A 19179-nucleotide genomic window follows, 5' to 3' on the forward strand; every position below is an offset into this window, starting at 1 on the left:
GTACTAATTAATCATTAATTCATTAACTCACATTATATCTGTTGTACTTCCTGATCCAGCGGTGGGTGGCCTGACGACGAAAAAAGAAAGGCCTCACCCTCACATAAATACGACACTATAATTTGTTTCGGTATCATCATTTGTGGAACATTACAAAAATATTTAAATTTCTTATAAAAAATGTCCCAATAAATTCTCCCTCTCTGATCAAAGCCTGAACTCTGATGAACCTAAAATAATATAAATAAGTTAAAAATATAAAAATGCATGTGTACAAAAAAAAAGCCTTTTTACGAAGTTCTACTTTAATTTGATATTATCATCTGTGGAAAATTACAAATATACATATATAGATGTTAAAATCACTACATTTTCCCAAAATTTGTAAAATTGTTTTTTGTATCTTTCTTTTCATTTATATATATCATTTTCTGTTTTTAGATTATGAATGTTTTCTTTTGTGCATATTCCTTTTTCATTTTAATTTGTCATAAATCGACCTCTGGACTGAGATTTGCCTGTATTTTCGGTACAGCATGTTGTACAAAGTACAGCATGTTGTTTAAAAATAGTTTTTTTGTAAAAAATTTAAATTAAAAGAATGGACAAAAATCGACATAAATATATATGGAAATATATTTTGTTGCAATGATATTTTTATCACATTTGTATGCTTTGAATGGTCCACAACAGTTGAGGCGGTGCTCCGCGCTAAACAAACACAGCTGCCCTGCTGGCTGCCATTGGGCAATATTTAGAATGAGCAATGGCGGGTGGAGGTCAACACATGATTGGGAACATGTACAGTACGGCGCCGCATTTTTACTTCAGATATATTTGTTACTGTACTTAATTAGATTTTACAGCTATCTGTACTTAACCTGAGTATTTTTGTGGCGACTTTTTACTTTGACTCCCTACTTTTGAAAACGGATATGTGTACTTTCTAGTTCTTGTCAGAACAGGCTTCTTACTTTTTTCAACCTCCATGGGTGGAAGGAAAAAAAAACACGGAGAGGCGTTGGAAAAAAATCTCCATCTAATCTGAAATAACATGTAGAAGTAAACTGTATTTTTCAGTTGTTATCATTAGCTAATTTCAAATGTTTTGTGTGTCAGTCCTCAATTTTAGCAAATCAATGCGAACATGTTTTGATTGCATAAAAACAAATGTTTTCGTGATGCAAAGCTATCAAAACTGGAATTGAAAATAAAATATTTTGAATATAAAATATTTCAATATAATGAAAAGCGAAGTAGTATTGCAATGATTATTATGTATTTAACCAAAGTAAGACAGGACGGCGAACAGCGAAAAGCCACAAATTATTGATCCTCATTCAAATGCAATGGAAAGAAAAGAAAAAAACATTTTTTAAAACCGACACAAAATGCCAATCAACATTCAGTGTGTTTTGAAATAGGCAAGAAAATACATATATATTTTAAATCTACTGAGAAGCAAATCCGCGGGTATAGAACCCCGAGTATGCGGGGGTTTACTGTACCTATTAAAAATAATAAAAGTATGAAAAAGAGAAATACATTCATAAAATAAAGTACAATGACTACTATTTTCATAATCCTTCAATACCGCAAAACTAAAAATGGTAACCCTTCTGTTATACTAAGTGTCAAATGCACCCAGTGTGGTGGCCACCTTTGAAACGGGATTTGGCCCAGTTTTGTGCCTAAAAGTGCAAAGTTCAAAATTGGTTTGCCCTAAACTGCCAAATTGAAAAATGATCCATTTTCCTTCCCGCATTTAACCTAAAAATTACATTTGATTTAGCCCACTCTTAATTCTCGATGGCTCATTTTTGGTGTGCCAAAAGAAACATACCAGGAGGCTCATATTATATATACTAAATGATATGTGCTTCTACTTCAGTGCACAGTGTTTTTGCATTCAATTCAATTTGGATGCATTTTGTCCGGTGACTGACAAATAACAGGTTGATTGTTGTGGAAAAATCAAAAACCCAACAAGGGCTACTGCACATGTAAACAAAGGCTATGATGCGATGGGCTGGGAAGAGGAAGGTGAGGGGATGGACGAAAGGGAATGGGGGGTCGGGGAAAGCGATGAGTAAGAGGTGACTCAACATCCCACCACTATAAGACACGCCGATGGTGGCCCAACAGTGGACACACTCACCACCAAAAGGTAAGCGCAACTTTTACTCCTCTCAGTGCTTGACCTTTGGCTTCTGTTTTGTGCTTTATTGAAAGCTTGATGTTTGCGTGAACAACTTGGGTATGGCTTCCAAGATGGTAATATTTATCATGAGCATTTTTGGTAGGTATGTCGACATTATAGGCGGAAAAATAAAGCTTGCGATCAGGTGTTTTGATTGCTAATAGGCTTCATTAACTTGGAAATATTGCTTAGGAAAATGCAGATTTTTCTTGTCATTTTTAAAAATGAACTTTCCTTTTTTTTTTTTTAAATCAAATCTCATCATCTATCATCCTCGTTAGAAAATTCCTCGTTAGTATAGTGGACAGTATCTCCGCCTATCAGGCGGAAGACCTGGGTTCGATTCCCCGACGGGGAGTTGACCTCTTACCCGACTAAATAATTTCCGACATCTCTCTCTCTCTCTCTCTCACACTCACTCAATCAGTAAAGTGCTTTTTTTAAGTGTCTTCCGAAACGTCAGAACTGGATTTCTGTTCTTTTTTTCTTTCGGTACCTTGTTTAAAAATAAATAAATAAATACATTCAAAAAAATAGTAATAAAATTAACAGGATTTTATTTTCTGTTTTGCTGATTCTTTACCGTCCTATAATAAATAATAATATGGAATAATCAATAATGGAAAAACTATGTTACTTTTTATTTTTAAATTATACAAATGAAGATGAAATAATCAAAGCAAGTAAAAATCAATTGAGTTAAAATGATTATTAGTACTGTTAAATCACAGGCCAGATCTTACTTTCGCTGCTGCAAGTTTTATTTTCTCGTCCTATTTCTTGTATAAATTAATTAAAACAAACATTTATGAAAAAGAAATTAGGATTGTAATTATTTCGCTTTGCAAGTTGTCAGTAGTTTAATAAATAACAAACTATTGGAAATGGTCGTGAGACTTTTCCTTCATCTGTTCATAACTAATGATTGACTCCTATTGACACGAAAGCAAGCCAAGTAAGATTTGGATGCCGGACCAAATTAGGTTAAGCGCAGACGTGCGGAAGCGTTTGATCTTTGTACCCAACTTTTATTTGAAGGAATCTCAAATATTTGCCCGCACAATCAAACAGGTTGCGTCAATGAGTGGAAGGAAGTGACCGGTTATGTTGCTTTATGGCGAAAGCGCACAAAAGACTTGAATGACAATACTGTTGGCATTTCTCCCGGGATCCACAGCCACAAACAAACACAATGGACTGCATCACCTTAGCCATCCTGGTGTCCGTGTCCCAAGTCTGGGGCGCGGTCACGGCGGCCCCCATGTCGGTGGAGGTCATCAGGATGAAAGCCACAGTGGAGGGGAAGTCCAAGCAGCTGGTTGCCAGACTCAATAAAATCCAGGTAACTTCTACAGAAGGCCGATAGACCTTTTCTGCAAACGGGCAGCGGGCTATTGACTAACACGACTTTCCCTGAAAGAAAATGACAAACATTTACTGTGTTAGGGCTGTGTGGACAGAATGGCAAAAGAATCATTTATTTACAGATATCCAAATCAGAAAATGCCCTGTGAGCAATGTTTCAACGCATCACTTGAGTTGAACATCAGTGGCTTTTTTTTTCGTGCGCCATTCACTTCATGAACTGCGCCATCATTTCTCACGGTCACAACACACACTTACCATGACCTAGCGAAATCAATACTGTTTATACCATACGTATAATTATTCTAAGTGTAAAGTGTGGGTGTCTGAACTTATCCGACTTCCAAAGTGCTAGCATCTCTGCCAAATAATTGACATGACAAACTGAGATAACCGCCTTATCTGTATCTTCTACTCAAAAGCTGTGCTGATGTCAAAAAATAATGATCGGTTAACTTGATAATCGTTTAGTTGTCAATTAATCATCGCACCTCTTGAATATTGGTTATTGTCAGAGTGGAAATGAACAAACTTGGTTGTCTGCGGCGTGGCAGGTTCCTCCCGGCATGACGCTGGCGCCGCCGGCCGACCGACTGGACGGGCTCTCCTCGGTGGTGACGCTCCTGGACGGCTACGACAAGCTCATCTCAGACTCTCTGAACGTGTCTCAGGTGAAGGCCGAGATCTCGTGGCTGAAGAGTTACCTCGGTCAGTGGAAGAAGGGCCGCTGCGGGGAGGCCAAGGCCAACAGGACCTCCACCGCAGGCGGCGCGTTGCAACGGCTGCAAAGTCAGCAAAGCTACGTCCTCACCGTCGGCATCGAGGCGCTGGTCAGAGTCAAGGACATCCTCACCCGGATGCTGCAGAACATGGAGCACCTGGACAAATGCTGAGACGGAAACTCAAAAACATACGTTAGATTCACTGAGGACTCAAAATCAGTGCTGTCCAATTTTTTTCTGAAAACTCAAAAAGGATGCAATGTCCTTTCAGTCTTTCCCTAACCATTTCATTTACATAACACGCTAAAACAAAACCATCAGTGTAGGTAAACATATGCAAGGCAGTTATGCAAGGTGTCCAAAAAGTCAATATACAGTTTTTTTTCCCATTTTGTTTCATTTGGACAAACATGAGGCCATCAGCATTTGACAGTTTGGCTTTGCAGTTTGGAACAACTTGAAGCTGGTACAGGTAAAGCTTTATCGCTCTCGCAAACAGCCACTAAATAGAGCTTTTGTTGATGCGAAGTTCCACCGCAACCCTCCAGGCAAAACCTTCCATGGCTTGATGTGAACACCTGCTCTCGAAGTTCAGTCATTTTTATCGGTTTTGGTCGTGACAGCTCTTCTGCCATGTGCTTTATCAAGTGATTTATCAACAACAGAAAAGTGCACAATGCAGTGGGAATAAAGCATCTCAAGCTACGGCTGATCTGCAGTCTGGGACAGCAAAGGCTGCAACTACAGCCTAATCTGTCAAATGCATATGGCCTCGCATCTGTCTGAATGACACCTCAAACAAAAGAGGGGGGAAAACGACAACTTTTGGACAACTTGTCACGTTTTTGACATTCAGAAGAAACACAAACAAAAAAAAAATAGTAAAGCAGGAAGAGGATTTTGGCATCATTCACATTCACACCAACGGACAATTGAGAGTCTTCAATAAAGCTAACGTGCATGCTTGAGGAATGTGGAAGCCGGAGAAAACCGGCACAAGCACGGCAAGAACATGCAAAACCAATGCAGAAAGGGCGCAGCCCGGATTCAAAACCAGAACCTCAGAATTGTGAGGCAGATGTGCTGACCACTGGGGCTTCATTCTTATTTAAATACTGGGCTTTTATTTATGTCAACACCCACCACCAGCTCTTCCGTTACTGCTATTTATGGCCTTCAAATTTGCATTTTGTATATTTTTTTTGCATTTTGTATATTTTTGTACTGTACTGTATTTGCTTTTTAAAAAACTATTTAAGGAAAAATGGATAATAAATTGACTTTTGTTTCAATTTACAGTTAACTCTCATGATCCAGCCATCTTTCTGTTTTCTGGAGCACTTGTTTTAACTTTTTTGGGGGTTGGGGGGGGGGGGTCTTCAACAGTTCAAAGGGCATATTCGTTGATGAGCACTGCACGACTGCAAATTTTCCGACCACCCTATTTTTCAACAACAACTACCCGCTAAGAATCTGACAACATAAAGCAACCTGGGTCCTGGGGTTTAGGTCTGGGGACAGAGATGGCCTTGCGAGGAGCTTCATTCTGTGTCTGGTGAACAATGTCGATAATTTTAAGGGTGAGCGTGTGCCTATGCCATAAAAATTGAATGTATTTCAAGGCCTTTAACACTTCTTACCCGGAGAAAACCAACGCAGGCATGGGGAGAACATGCAAACACGACACGGGAAGGCCGGCGCCGGAATTGAACCCTGCAGCACCTCTGCACTGTGAGGCGGACCAGTCGACCACCGTGCCTCCACAATTGTGTTTATTAAAGATATTATTTGCATACAATTTGACAAAACCTGTAAAAATATATATATTTTTTTTGTTTCTGCAAGTTATTGCTAGGAATAACAATTTTTGAATAAAACCATCATTAGCTTTTTCTATTATTGTAGGCGGAGGAGGGGGGTGGATTTTTATGCAGTCACACCTACAGACAATTTAGTCTCTGCAATGAACCTAACATGAAGGTGTTTGGAATGAGGGGCCAAGCTGAGTCTCTAGGGAAAACCAAAGCAACAATGGGGAGTGCATGCAAACTGCACACGGTAAAGTTGGGCCTGGGATTTGAACAGCAAACCTCAGAAATGTGAGGCAGACTTACTGGGCACTTTTCAACCGTGTTGCCCTCTCTTGTGATCTCTCAACAAAAACAGATTGTCAAACCAATAAAATGATCGACAGAGCCAATCGTTTTCATCGTTTTAATATAAAGACAGCCTAAATGTACAATAAAAACACCTGTTTGTTTGACAGGGGAGATCATCAATAGTTTAACACAGGGGCTTCATACAAACATTGTGTACAATTATGACACCTCACCAATGAATCAGGAATTGATTCCAAACGTCCAAATACAAATGAGTTTAGTTAACAAACCACTTGTTTTTTCTCATACCAGAGCTTTTGTCGCTGTGTGAGAGAAGTTTCTTCTTGTACTGCTCCACCAGGCTGTCAAAACGATCGCTGCCCCTGTTCCTCGAATGCTTCATTGCGCCTTTAGCCTACAGGGAGAACGCGGCCACAAAAAATGTATATTTATGTCCATACAACATATTGTTCCAAAATAGAATGACTACTCATTTATAAATGTAGGACAACGTGCCCATTCACACTGCAGAATTTAATCAAAACCTATAAATCCATATACCAGCTACAACATTTTTATTTAGATACATTTATTTTCATTCCACTTTTATAATTCGTAACTTTAATTTATTCATCCATTCACATTTTTACATCAAAATATCGCTAAAATGCTGTACAAACCTGATTTCTTGTCTGTGTGTGCTTCTCCATCTGCCACGTTTGACGGTCTTTTCTGCTGCCTCCACGCTGAGCTTTCTTGGGGGGCGGAGCCTTCTGCTTCCCTTTGTCACGCATTCTGGAAGAGTCCAAACGCTTGTTATGAGTCAGCTCTTAAGACTGTCGACAGCTTAACACTACGGATGCACAAGTACGAGTCCAAGTACTGACATATGAATACTTATCGGTTTCGAGCGCCGACGCTTGATAACACCATTATGTCTTGCAATTGAGGTAAAAATCTGTTCTATATTAAGTATTCTTAAAAAAACACACGCTTCCGTTGAACATGTTGCGAGTACAACCCTCTCTAGACCAACAACTTGTGACGATTTAACATTCTGCTGCATATATTTCTCATCACACCGTTCATTTACATGTAGCCTATAGCACAAGGCACTTCAGTAATGTGGTGCCTCAATCTGAGCACTGTAAAAGGAGTACATACAGTAGAAGAAAGAAACAGAAGAAACATTCAATGTCTGCTGGGGTGCCATATTAACAATGTGCCGATTCTCATTTTGGTACTGGAGCATCCTTGCGTATCACAGCATCTGTACCTGATCTTGGGTCCTCGGTGGGACGTGAAGGGCAGCACTTTCCTCCGCTTCTTTCCATTCTGAAGGTCCACATGCTCCACTTCGGGCTTGGTCTGGAAGCCGCAGTGTTGGCTGGGTCTCGGTTTGTTGTGAGGAGCTGATGACAAACCTACATGGACGGATTGAACGGGGCCGACAGAGGAAAAGGAAAAAAAAAATGGACAAAAGTATCAGGATGCCTGGCTATGGCACATACAGGAAGTGGTAAGGCAACAAAATGTTTGGAAGTGTGTCCATTTATCAAGAGGTTTTGAGGTTCAAATTATTCCACATGGCCTGAAGCCAAGTGAGTCAAGTGAATCAATTATCTCAAAAAATGTGTCATAACTGTATGTACCAAAAACAAAAGTTTTTTTTTGTTTTGTTTTTTTTCATTTTTGTTTTGTCATTGTTTTCTTTAAAATTATATTCTATTTTCATTTTTTTACACACATCTTTATATAACAATACATCCTGATTTATATATTGTGTACCTTTTCTTCTTCCTTCAATGTTATGCATTTTATTTTCGATAATTACTTTGGTCAATGTAATTATCCATTTATTTATTAATATGCTTGAATCTATTTTTTGTTAGTTATCTTGATTCATTATTATATTTGTATATTAATTTGTGTTGCATGGATTTCAATACCTCTCATATGAAAACCTATTTCTTTCATTAAATTATTATTTTAGTGAGATGAAAACACACATTTTAATACTTTTTTGAATACCAATTTAATCAAATCTATTCTCTTTTATTTACATATATTTGTAGTTTGATTTAGATATTATTTCATATTTTTGCCTCTGCCTATCTCTCTTTTATTTTTGAACGTTATTATTATTTTATTTATTCACTTTGTGTTTTGCCCTGTTGTTGAAATCTGTGACCTAAATGAGGTTAGGCAGTGCAGAAAACGGATTAGATCTATTTCTTAACATTGACATTACTTTTCTGCTAGTATTTAATAGTACATTTTTATATCCAGGACACTGCTTTAGTTCTACCTTGTTTGTTTCTTTTCCAGTCTTGTCCAGTCGAGGCTTGTCTCATCTGAGGCGTCACACTACCTCTTCCACCTTGTTTGTTGAAATTCTGTTCATGCAAAACCAAAGAAAAAAAAACTTGCTCGCTGATGTTGAACAGGGCTTCTCAACCTTTACGTAAACAGCGTTAAAGAACACACACGCACATGCACACACACCTTGCTTTTTTGCAGTCGCATTTCTTTGATCTTGAGCTTGCGGGAATCTTCCAGGGAAAACTCCACGATGGGTCTCTGGAAGATGGCAAACAAAGTCATAAAACAATAACGTCAAAAATTACGATACCACAGTTCAGTATTTGAGCCACCGCTGTACTACTGAACTTTTATAGTGAAGCTTTTTATGGGTTTTTACTGTTTACCCAGACATGGTCTCCAACTCATTTTCAGTCAAAGTTACTATTTACACAGAATTGTATTGTTGTATTCTCTGTTTGTATGCGTTGCTCCGTGTACATCACATTTGCAGCTGTTTGACGGTTGATCGATACCGGAACATTTTTGCTAGTTTCCTTCAGCCCGCGTACATTGTTTTGCGCGAGATGCTAGCATTAAGATTTTCATTCAAATTACATATGTTGACGTTAAATACACAATGCCTAATTCTCTTTTGTTGCACGTATCAGTTTTACAGTGAAATTCAACTGGGTGTCACAAACAGCTTGAAGCAAGCACACTCTGCATCTCATTTGGAGAACTGTGCACAATTCCTCAAAGTGATGTGATACAACAACCTCCAAAATAATGTTTTCCTCTTCAACTAAAAGAAGGGTGAAATAACAATCACACCCTTCAAAATAAGTTTTGCTTTTTGGATGTTTTTCCCTCTTCTGAGACTTTCTTTATCTTGAATCCAAACACATACCCTAGCATTTATTGTAATTATTTTCTCAGGAAGAATAGTTTGTTTTTTTTTCCCCTCACGTGGACAGACAAAATGAAAAGAAAATGTATTCCTCTTGGAGAATATGGCCTTTTAAACACAATCCTAAATCAATTTTAATAAAGAATGTTTGTCATTGAAACGTCAATAATGTGTAACAACAACACTGTCACCAAATATAATAAAAGCACCTGCGTGCACACCACATTAACTTTTGTTGAAATAAACAAAAGAACGCCCGCTCCACTCATCCCTCCCCAAGGGTTTGTTTTAATGACAATTCATCATAGAGGGACTGGGAAAGCAATCCAACACGTTTGCCCTTTACTTAATATTGTTGGTTTTATACAAATTTTTTGTATTTCGTAACTATTTACTTACTGATTTTCTTTTGTATTTTAGTCTTTTGTATGAACCGCTCTATTTTGTTTATTGGTGGTTTTGATTGTGAAGCACCTTGTACCTTCAACAAAAAAATATGATAATAATGAACAAAACATGAAGCCAGAACGAGGGAAAGCCAGAGGCCAACCTTGTGTGCACCAAAGATGTCGGGGTTGTTGTTGAGGTAGCGCAGCGTGGCCAAAGCGTGCTCGTGCTCCTGAAACTGGACAAAGCCGTAGCCTAGAGAGTGGCCCATGACTTGACCCTTCTCAGGCTTCCTGTCATACATGATGCGACACTGGAGGGTAAAAAATAAATAAATAAATAAATAAATGTAAATACACAAAGTGGTAAGTAAAAATAACAAGATCGCTCTCTAGTGGACGTTTTACGCTCACCTCCGGTATCCTCACTCTTTGGGTGCCGGCGAGCCCCTGCAAGCACAGCGCTCGCAGCTTCTTGTCGTCCACAGATTTTGGCAGGTTGTGGACACACAAACGATTCTTGGAGACAAACACGTTGATGTCCCGCAGCTTGGCTCTTTTTAAATCTTCAAACTGCATGTAGATGGCAAATCAAAGGATCAATGAATGAATGGAATGCCAAACATGTTCGTCCTCCTGCGAGCATTCACTCACTCTGGCTCTTTTGATCATGTCTGCTTCAGGCACGCCCTCGGCCGCCTTGCTTCCAGGACGGATCACTGAAGGAGGACACAAATTCACATTTATTACATTACCGTCCATCCATTTTCTGAACCGCTTTATCCTCACTAGGGTCGCGGGGCATGCTGCAGTCTATCCCAGCTGTCTTCTGGCAGTAGGCGGGGGACACCCTGAACCGGTTGCCAGCCAATCGCAGGGCACACACACAACCATCCGCGCTCATACTCACACCTCGGGACAATTTTTGGGTGTTCAATCAGCCTGCAATGCTTGTTTTTGGAATGTGGGAGGAAACCGGAGTACCCGGAGAAAAACCACACAGGCCAGGGGAGAACATGCAAACCCCACACAGGGAGGCCGGAGCTGGAATTGAACCTGGTACCTCTGCACTGTGGGGTCGACACGCTAACCACTGGACCACTAACTAATTAACGAATATTATTTGAAAAACAACTAAAAATAAAAGTGGATTTTAAAATATGTAGTGACAAATAAAATTACATTGCATTTTAAAATGAAGTTGAAATATCAGATACATTTGTAAAGAATATTGTAAAGCATGCATTATTTAAAAATATATATTAAAAAGTACAGATGAAAATATGTACAAAAAAATGAAATTAACAGTGTAGTATTAACTATATATTTTCAAAACTAAAGATTATTTAAACAGACATTATAAACCGAATTTTATGAGCAGAAATACAAAATCAGTTTTCAATAAGCAATTAAATGAAGAACAGTTATGAAATAACATGTATTTACCATCTTACAATAACTCGACTGAGAGCTATTTTGGTTTATTTGACTTTTCTGTTTGTGTGGCACTCCAAACAAAAAGCAAGAGGGATTAACTCACATCCTTCTCTAGCCAGATACAAGTTCCTGGTGCCTGTTTGGACTTTGACCTTTTTGACCTTCAACTTGGCAGCGTCCTCTCTGTTGACGGCGGCCACAATCAGCAGCTTCCTCCCGTCCACTCGGATTCCGCCAGCCTGCGAGCGAAGACGCGAAGATAGTATTAAAACATGAATATGCGACATCGGAAGCGCAAATTTGAAAAGTTACCTCTGCTGTGTCCTGCGCTGCGGCGATGCATCTGTCCGCTGCCTCTTTGGTTTTAAATTGGGCAAAGGCACAACCTGGGCGAAAAGAGCAGAGTCAGGCGAAGAACATGCAAGACAGGGTCCCAAGTGGTCATGTTGGGCTCAACCTTTCGAATGTCCCGTGTTTGAATGGGAAACAATCTTGATGTAATTCATTTCTCCATACTGGAGGAGAACTTCCTCCAGGCCCTCTTCCTCGGTATCGAAAGACAAGTTCCTGGAAAGCAACAAGAGTCTGAGTGAAGAACAACAACAACTACAAGACGAGGAAAAAAGAAGTGCAAACCTGATGAAAATTGTTCTTCCTTCCATCACGTCAGAGGGGAGCGGCGTCTTTGACTTCTTTTGAGCTAGTGCAAACAAAAGAAATATTACCTTTTTTTCACCCCACTCCAGTCACAAGGTGTCTTCCACCTAATATTACCGCAGATTGCAAAAGTCAATTAGAGTAGTGGAGTGACAAAGTCTCTTTGGTTTGCATTGCATGACTGCGTTATACTGCTGCCCAGTGGCCAAGTCATGCACACCAGTTGGAGCAGCCATGAATTAATCATGAAGAACAAACGGTCCAGGGTGGCACCGTGGCCTACTAGTTAGCACGTCCGCCTCACATTGCAGAAAATCGTGAACGGTTGTTTGTCTATGTGTGCCCTGCGATTGTCTGGCAAACGGCTCAGGCTGAGATAGGCTCCAGCACGCCCGCAAACCTTGTGAGGATAAGCGGATTAGAAAATGGATGGATGGATGAATTGTGCGGTCTTTACATTCTATTTAAGTTACAAAATGTTTTATGAAGTAAATATCAAAAAGTGCCATTTCCTCTTTTTAAAAAAAGCATTCAGTTTCGTTTTTGTTTGTTCTCAAGGCCCGACCTGATTGGTCTTCATCAACATCCTCCTCATCTTCATCATCATTCTCATCTTCATCCTCGGCTGAATCAAGGCTAGCACTGTCACTGTCTTCCTCACTGTCTGCTTCTTCTTCATCATCATCATCATCATCGTCGTCATCATCATCGTCATCATCCTCCTCCTCCTCCTGTGGTCCGGATGCTTTTGGACTGAACCTATGGGCAGAAATAGCGCAACACACAACCAATGTGAGTGACGAATGTACACATGCACTAACTCACAAGCGGATTCATGATGAAGTGCCGCCTCCACGAGTGAAAATTCATCCGTACTTCTATTGTCTTAATTTGAACTTCTTTTTCCTCACATTTAGGGTCATCGCTACGATGACCACAGATCATAGGAACCGCTCGCCTTCTCACAACACCCGAACTTCGCCCCAGTTGTGAAGGTAAAAAAAGTTGCACTCTGCATTAGGCTTGCAGTCAATATCACATTGGTGGAAAAAGAATGAAGCAGATTAATCCACTGCTTTCATCCATTTGAGGGGGTTAATATTTTATCCAGCACTGCCCCCTGCTGTCGACTGAAGGTGATGTCAAAGTTTGGTCAGGTAACATTCACAATTGCGAGTGCGAGGACACTATGATGTCACTTTCAGTCAACAGTGGACGGTGGTAGATTTGACAAAATGTTTCACTTAAGTTCCTCCTTTATGTTTGGTGACACATTTGAGGGTCCTACTTCCTGTGAGTTGCTTGACACATTTCCTTGTCCTTATCCTCAGCATCAGCCTGAGGCTCCGATTGTTTCTGAGCGGTATCTTCACCAGTCGTACACTCTGTGGAATCAACAACTTTGTCAGTGATGTACAGGATTTTAGGGACGTTTCTGAAAATAGCTTGTCATAGACCTTTTACCAAGATGTCACAAGGACTTCTGGGTGGCAGTAGCTCTGATTGCACCATCATTCAACAAACCCTTACGCTGTATGTCGCCAGAGGATTCTGTTGGTTTCAACTTTTTTTTTGGAAGGAAACTAAAATAAACCTTCAACTTTTGGGGTATATTATTATGAAGCCACAGTGGCGAAGACTTTACTGACATGAAGACAAGCCTAAGACTCTCGGGAGTCGAGAACAAGTCAAGACCAAGACGAAGCCTAAACATTAGGGATGGGAATATGAAGCTCCAAAATTGCTTCATGAACCAGTTATTCCTCGAGATTGCACTGTTGGTTTAACAAAGGGATTTAAAATGGCACGTTAGTGTACTTTCAACCCAATGTTGAACATAAGAATGCCATCTAGAGGGTTAAAACTCGTGAGGATAAGCGGATTAGAAAATGGATGGATGGATGAATTGTGCGGTCTTTGCATTATATTTAAGTTACAAAATGTTTTATAAAGTAAATATCAAAAAGTGCTATTTCCTCATTTAAAAAAACCATTCAGTTTCGTTTTTGTTTGTTCTCAAGGCCCGACCTGATTGGTCTTCATCAACATCCTCCTCATCTTCATCATCATTCTCATCTTCATCCTCGGGTGAATCAAGGCTAGCACCGTCACTGTCTTCCTCACTGTCTGCTTCTTCTTCTTCATCATCATCATCATCATCATCATCGTCATCATCATCCTCCTCCTCCTCCTCCTCCTGTGGTCCGGATGCTTTTGGACTGAACCTATGGGCAGAAATAGCGCAACACACAACCAATGTGAGTGACTAATGTATACATGCACTAACTCACAAGCGGATTCATGATGAAGTGCCGCCTCCACGAGTGAAAATTCATCCGTACTTCTATTGTCTTAATTTGAACTTCTTTTTTCCTCACATTCAGGGTCATCGCTACGATGACCACAGATCATAGGAACCGCTCGCCTTCTCACAACACCCGAACTTCGCCCCAGTTGTGAAGGTAACAAAAGTTGCACTCTGCATTCGGCTTGCAGTCAATATCACATTGGTGGAAAAAGAATTAAGCAGATAAATCCACGCTTTCATCCATTTGAGGGGGTTAATATTTTATCCAGCACTGCCCCCTGCTGTCGACTGAAGGTGATGTCAAAGTTTGGTCAGGTAACATTCACAATTGCGAGTGCGAGGACACTATGATGTCACTTTCAGTCAACAGTGGACGGTGGTAGATTTGACAAAATGTTTCACTTAAGTTCCTCCTTTATGTTTGGTGACACATTTGAGGGTCCTACTTCCTGTGAGTTGCTTGACACATTTCCTTGTCCTTATCCTCAGCATCAGCCTGAGGCTCCGATTGTTTCTGAGCGGTATCTTCACCAGTCGTACACTCTGTGGAATCAACAACTTTGTCAGTGATGTACAGGATTTTAGGGACGTTTCTGAAAATAGCTTGTCATAGACCTTTTACCAAGATGTCACAAGGACTTCTGGGTGGCAGTAGCTCTGATTGCACCATTATTCAACAAACCCTGGCGCTGTATGTCGCCAGAGGATTCTGTTGGTTTCAACTTTTTTTTTGGAAGGAAACTAAAATAAACCTTCAACTTTTGGGGTATATTATTATGAAGCCACAGTGGCGAAGACTTTACTGACATGAAGACAAGCCTAAGACTCTCGGGAGTCGAGAACAAGTCAAGACCAAGACGAAGCCTAAACATTAGGGATGGGAATATGAAGCTCCAAAATTGCTTCATGAACCAGTTATTCCTCGAGATTGCACTGTTGGTTTAACAAAGGGATTTAAAATGGCACGTTAGTGTACTTTCAACCCAATGTTGAACATAAGAATGCCATCTAGAGGGTTAAAAATCATACAACTGGTTCAAGAAGGAAATTCAAAGCTTTATTTTCCCAGCACTACTAAACGTGCAAGGTGGGGTATCTAAATATTACCTCGACCACTAAAAATCCTCAGTCACAACACTGCGAAGCTTGCAGTCATTATGAGGGTGGCGGCGGTTAGAAACACATCAACTGAACACATTTATTGTTCTAGCGTGTGCTTCTCATTAACACATATGAAGTTGAAGAATAGCACATCAGTCCTGATCTTAACCGGTCTTGACAGAAAATGCTGTCCGGCCAGTAAGACAAGACCAAAACCTTCAAAATCTGGTCTCCAGACAAGTCTCAAGACCAAGGTTTTGGTTATAACACCATGTAGCAAGTTTTTGTCATCATTTTCAGATCAAATCAGCTGCAGTCCCTTGCTTTCTGCCAACCAGAAGCACCATGTTGTTTACAAAAAAAAGTCTATAAAATTTCAAATGTGACACTGCTCTCTACCTTCACTGGGAGTCACCACCATGGCAACATACTTGTCCTTCGGCAGAGCCCAGTCAACAGCCACTTGGCGACCTTAAAATGGAACAGTGAGCCAATATGAATAACATTGACAAATACAAGTAAAACATGATCCCAACAGTGCACCCATCAAGCTCGCAAATGCTCCGATTTTTTCAATATGTGGTGGTAAAAGATCGTTCCGTCGCACGACTAAAGTGTGTGTTTCTTCTACAGGCGCATACATCAAAGGCACTCAAACATCTGTGTCCGTCTGTCAGACAGCACACAGAAGACGTGAACGTGCGTCAGGTTAAAACCTTCTTGCATAAATTGAATCAATCACCATACAAGTCTGCAAGTCTACTTTTGCTGAGTGAACAGCCCTCTAACTTAACTTGCACTTTACTTGATAAAGAACGGCTTTCCATTCAACTCGCTCCCATTAATTGAGGCGTGCATAACCCGCTCCGCATTATGGCAACCGAGACTGCGTGCTGGACCGTTCCAAAAAAAGGGTGCAACCAAGTCTGTGCCGGTGCGACCAATTGAAAAGATTGGTCATACCAATGCACAAGTGTAGAGACATAAAAATACATGAGAATTACCTTTAATCATTTTCAGGTTCATATCTCGAAGCGCTTTGTGTGCCCCGATCAAATTTTTGAACTGGACAAATGCAAAGCCTCGCATCTTACCATCTGTCAAAAGACCAAAAAAAGTTATTAAGACAAGAAAAAAAAAAGAACAACCCTTGTCGAATTTCCATCCAACCAGAGGCCTAGCACAAGAATCCTATGGTAATGAACTGCCTTTATTTATTCATTGTTCGATTGTGCATGTGTGTCTAATATGTTCAGATAAGCACATTTCATAACATCTGCATGAGTGCTAGGCTTTTACCAGGTTTAAGAGGTATTTTGGCATCAAGCACTTCTCCAAACTGGGCAAAAATCTGCACAAGATCCGTCTCTGAGCACTGCAACACAAAGCATTTTGTCAACTTAACACCATTCTTGTGACAGTTCCTGCGAAAGAAGCAGACATTACCTCAAAACTGAGATTCCTAATGATAAGTCGAGCTCTTAGGGTCCTTTTCTTGAGGGTCTTTTTAACATTCCGCTCAGTTGCCTTCGGTGGTGGTGGCCCTGCTGGTAAGGCTGCATTAAATTCTTCTTTAGCTAAATATAAGAATAACAGAAACACGGATCATTAGCAGAAAATTTGTATGAGTGCACCACACTGCGGGAATTCATACAGACCTGTTTTCTTTTTTCCCCTTTTGTCCACCGATTTCTTCTTAGCCGCCGAAATCGAAAGCTTCGTTCCATCATACTCCTTGATATCTTTCAATGCTTGTTGTGCATCCTCCTCCAATGCATATGTCACATAGCCAAATCCTCTGCAATTTGCTGCACCTAGTGCAGAGGAAGACAGGCATATGATTGAAAAAACAAAGGCTGCAAATAATGATTACTTTAATTGTCAATTGTCATTGATTAATAACCAACAAACTGGCGGGGGGTGACATTTCAGCTTGACAGTGAATAATATGCACAAACCGAAATTGATTATAATGCAAGACACACCGGGCGAGATAACGGTGTCTGCTTTGCTTGAAATCGAGCTGTTTTAGTCCAATTTACGTTACAAGAGAAACTTAATACTGGAAGAAGTGGCTAAGGAGAGGGGAGTCTGGGCTTCCCTGCAAAAGCTGTTGCCCCCGCGATTCGACCCTGGATAAGCAGTGGAAGGAGGGAGGGAGGGAGGATGGATGCAAAATACGTTTATATTCCCCATATTAACTTTCAATTTTGTAAAATCTTGGTTTAATCCCATAAATTCTCTTAGTTTAATTACTTTTTTCAAAAAGACTAGTTTGAGGTCATGCCAAAGAAGGAAGGAAAAATCACCTTTGTCTTTGACCACGAAACATTGCTTGACAGGACCGATCTCGGAGAAAATCTCCTCTAGTCGTTCATTCGAAGCGGACTTCGGCAACCAGTTGACGAACAGAGTATGACCTGGCATGCTTGCTATCTGCTGCCTCGCTAACGTTAGCAGGTCAATGCTAGACTGTCTTTCAGGATAAAATTAATTATTCAAAAGTAGTCCCAAACGGTGAATCTTCACGGTTCTGTTTAACTATCTAATATCGTATAAGTTACTACAGCGGAAATTAAGTTAAATATATGAAATTTCTGCGACGGGCACGACCAAATTAGGTCGCATGTTTACATGATGTAGGCGGCCATCTTGGAAGCCACACGAAAACTGTACGAACGGAAGTCGTCATTCGCTTCTTCTTCTGCGTTTATTTTCCGCACAGGAGTTTATCGCTACTTGTTGCCCACAGTGTCGAGGCGAGCAAACTATCTTGTTTTTGCCCGGTATGACCTGTTACCGAACATGCTTTACATTAACGTAGTTCGCTTTCTTTTTGAACTGTTACATTTATTACGGTTAAAGGAAAACAACTAAAACGTTTTCGGTGAACATGCTCATTTTTTTTATTATGTTACTGGAGACTAGTTTTGACCTTGCATTTGCGGTAGTTCTTGAGCTTTTAGACACGCGCCTCCCGTTCCGCATTCGATTGACATGTAGATTACCTACCCAGAAACATCTAACAACTGGTCCTACCAAGGTAGCGTGGCCGAGCGGTCTAAGGCGCTGGATTAAGGCTCCAGTCTCTTCGGGGGCGTGGGTTCGAATCCCACCGCTGCCAGAAATGTTTTTTAAGGAAAAAGACCAAATAACGCCCAAGGACCACGAGTCGTTCACGAGTCTGTTCTAAAAACAGCAATAATTTGAAAATATGAACAGTAGCAGAGAATTATGAAAATATTGCTGCATGTTGATGTCATATATTACCTAATTATTGTCCGAAATTATTATGACCCGTGTTTGCAGATTAAAATATCCTCAATTATTAATAAAAAATAATCACATTTTGAGCATTTTTTTATACGTCTGCATCAAATTTGTAGCCCTTGGCATTAATCAGTACCCAAGTAGTAGCCCTCAGTCTCCAAAACAAATATATATACATCCACTATCTGAACCACTAATCCTCACAAAAATAAAAGTACATATGTGCTCGCACGCGAGAACACACACACACACACACACACACACACACACACACACAACTTGCAAATGGTCAAAACATGAAGTCAGCAAAACATTTGTCCACATTTTGCCAAGCGAATTAGAGGTAAATGTTCAAGAGTGAGCATGCCAATACTTGCTGACGAATGATCCTTGGCAGCTTTATGCCACTCAAAAGTACAATGC

The 19179-nt window shown here is 40.2% G+C and overlaps 2 protein-coding genes and 2 non-coding genes across 4 annotated transcripts; 3 read left to right on the forward strand and 1 right to left on the reverse strand.

Moving 5' to 3' along the window:
* The first annotated feature begins 2106 nt into the window (after nucleotides 1-2106).
* lepa (leptin a) lies at nucleotides 2107-4641 on the forward strand. Its single transcript, XM_019888173.1, has 3 exons — nucleotides 2107-2167; nucleotides 3378-3542; nucleotides 4120-4641. The coding sequence occupies exons 2-3, from the start codon at nucleotides 3393-3395 to the stop codon at nucleotides 4456-4458; spliced, it is 489 nt and encodes a 162-aa protein (XP_019743732.1). The 5' UTR covers nucleotides 2107-2167; nucleotides 3378-3392; the 3' UTR covers nucleotides 4459-4641.
* Nucleotides 2487-2558, forward strand: trnad-auc (transfer RNA aspartic acid (anticodon AUC)). The gene has a single exon. It is a non-coding gene; the product is annotated as a tRNA-Asp (tRNA).
* Nucleotides 4642-6489: 1848 nt separating the features above from the next.
* Nucleotides 6490-18167, reverse strand: rbm28 (RNA binding motif protein 28). The gene is made up of 20 exons (XM_019888342.1): nucleotides 17796-18167; nucleotides 17145-17300; nucleotides 16933-17063; nucleotides 16786-16861; nucleotides 16491-16583; nucleotides 15886-15957; nucleotides 14832-14928; nucleotides 14106-14302; nucleotides 12057-12120; nucleotides 11878-11987; nucleotides 11733-11806; nucleotides 11524-11659; nucleotides 10638-10702; nucleotides 10398-10556; nucleotides 10148-10297; nucleotides 8892-8966; nucleotides 8695-8782; nucleotides 7663-7810; nucleotides 7067-7181; nucleotides 6490-6801 (listed from the first exon to the last, which is right to left on the reverse strand). The coding sequence occupies exons 1-20, from the start codon at nucleotides 17911-17913 to the stop codon at nucleotides 6664-6666; spliced, it is 2262 nt and encodes a 753-aa protein (XP_019743901.1). The 5' UTR covers nucleotides 17914-18167; the 3' UTR covers nucleotides 6490-6663.
* A 361-nt stretch (nucleotides 18168-18528) lies between these two features.
* trnal-aag (transfer RNA leucine (anticodon AAG)) lies at nucleotides 18529-18610 on the forward strand. Its single transcript has one exon. It is a non-coding gene; the product is annotated as a tRNA-Leu (tRNA).
* The last annotated feature ends 569 nt before the right edge of the window (nucleotides 18611-19179 follow it).

The sequence above is a fragment of the Hippocampus comes genome, unplaced genomic scaffold (assembly GCF_001891065.2).
Source record: "Hippocampus comes isolate QL1 unplaced genomic scaffold, H_comes_QL1_v1.1 scaffold112, whole genome shotgun sequence".
Taxonomy (NCBI): domain Eukaryota; kingdom Metazoa; phylum Chordata; class Actinopteri; order Syngnathiformes; family Syngnathidae; genus Hippocampus; species Hippocampus comes.

Coding starts and splice junctions, on each gene's coding strand:
- lepa (XM_019888173.1), top strand. CDS start 3,393: ATGGACTGCATCACCTTAGCCATCCTGGTGTCCGTGTCCCAAGTCTGG. Junction 3,543..4,119: donor CCAGACTCAATAAAATCCAG/GTAACTTCTACA, acceptor GCGGCGTGGCAG/GTTCCTCCCGGCATGACGCT.
- rbm28 (XM_019888342.1), bottom strand. CDS start 17,913: ATGCCAGGTCATACTCTGTTCGTCAACTGGTTGCCGAAGTCCGCTTCG. Junction 8,967..10,147: donor ACATCTTTGGTGCACACAAG/GTTGGCCTCTGG, acceptor GCCATCTTCCAG/AGACCCATCGTGGAGTTTTC. Junction 8,783..8,891: donor TGCGACTGCAAAAAAGCAAG/GTGTGTGTGCAT, acceptor TTGCATGAACAG/AATTTCAACAAACAAGGTGG.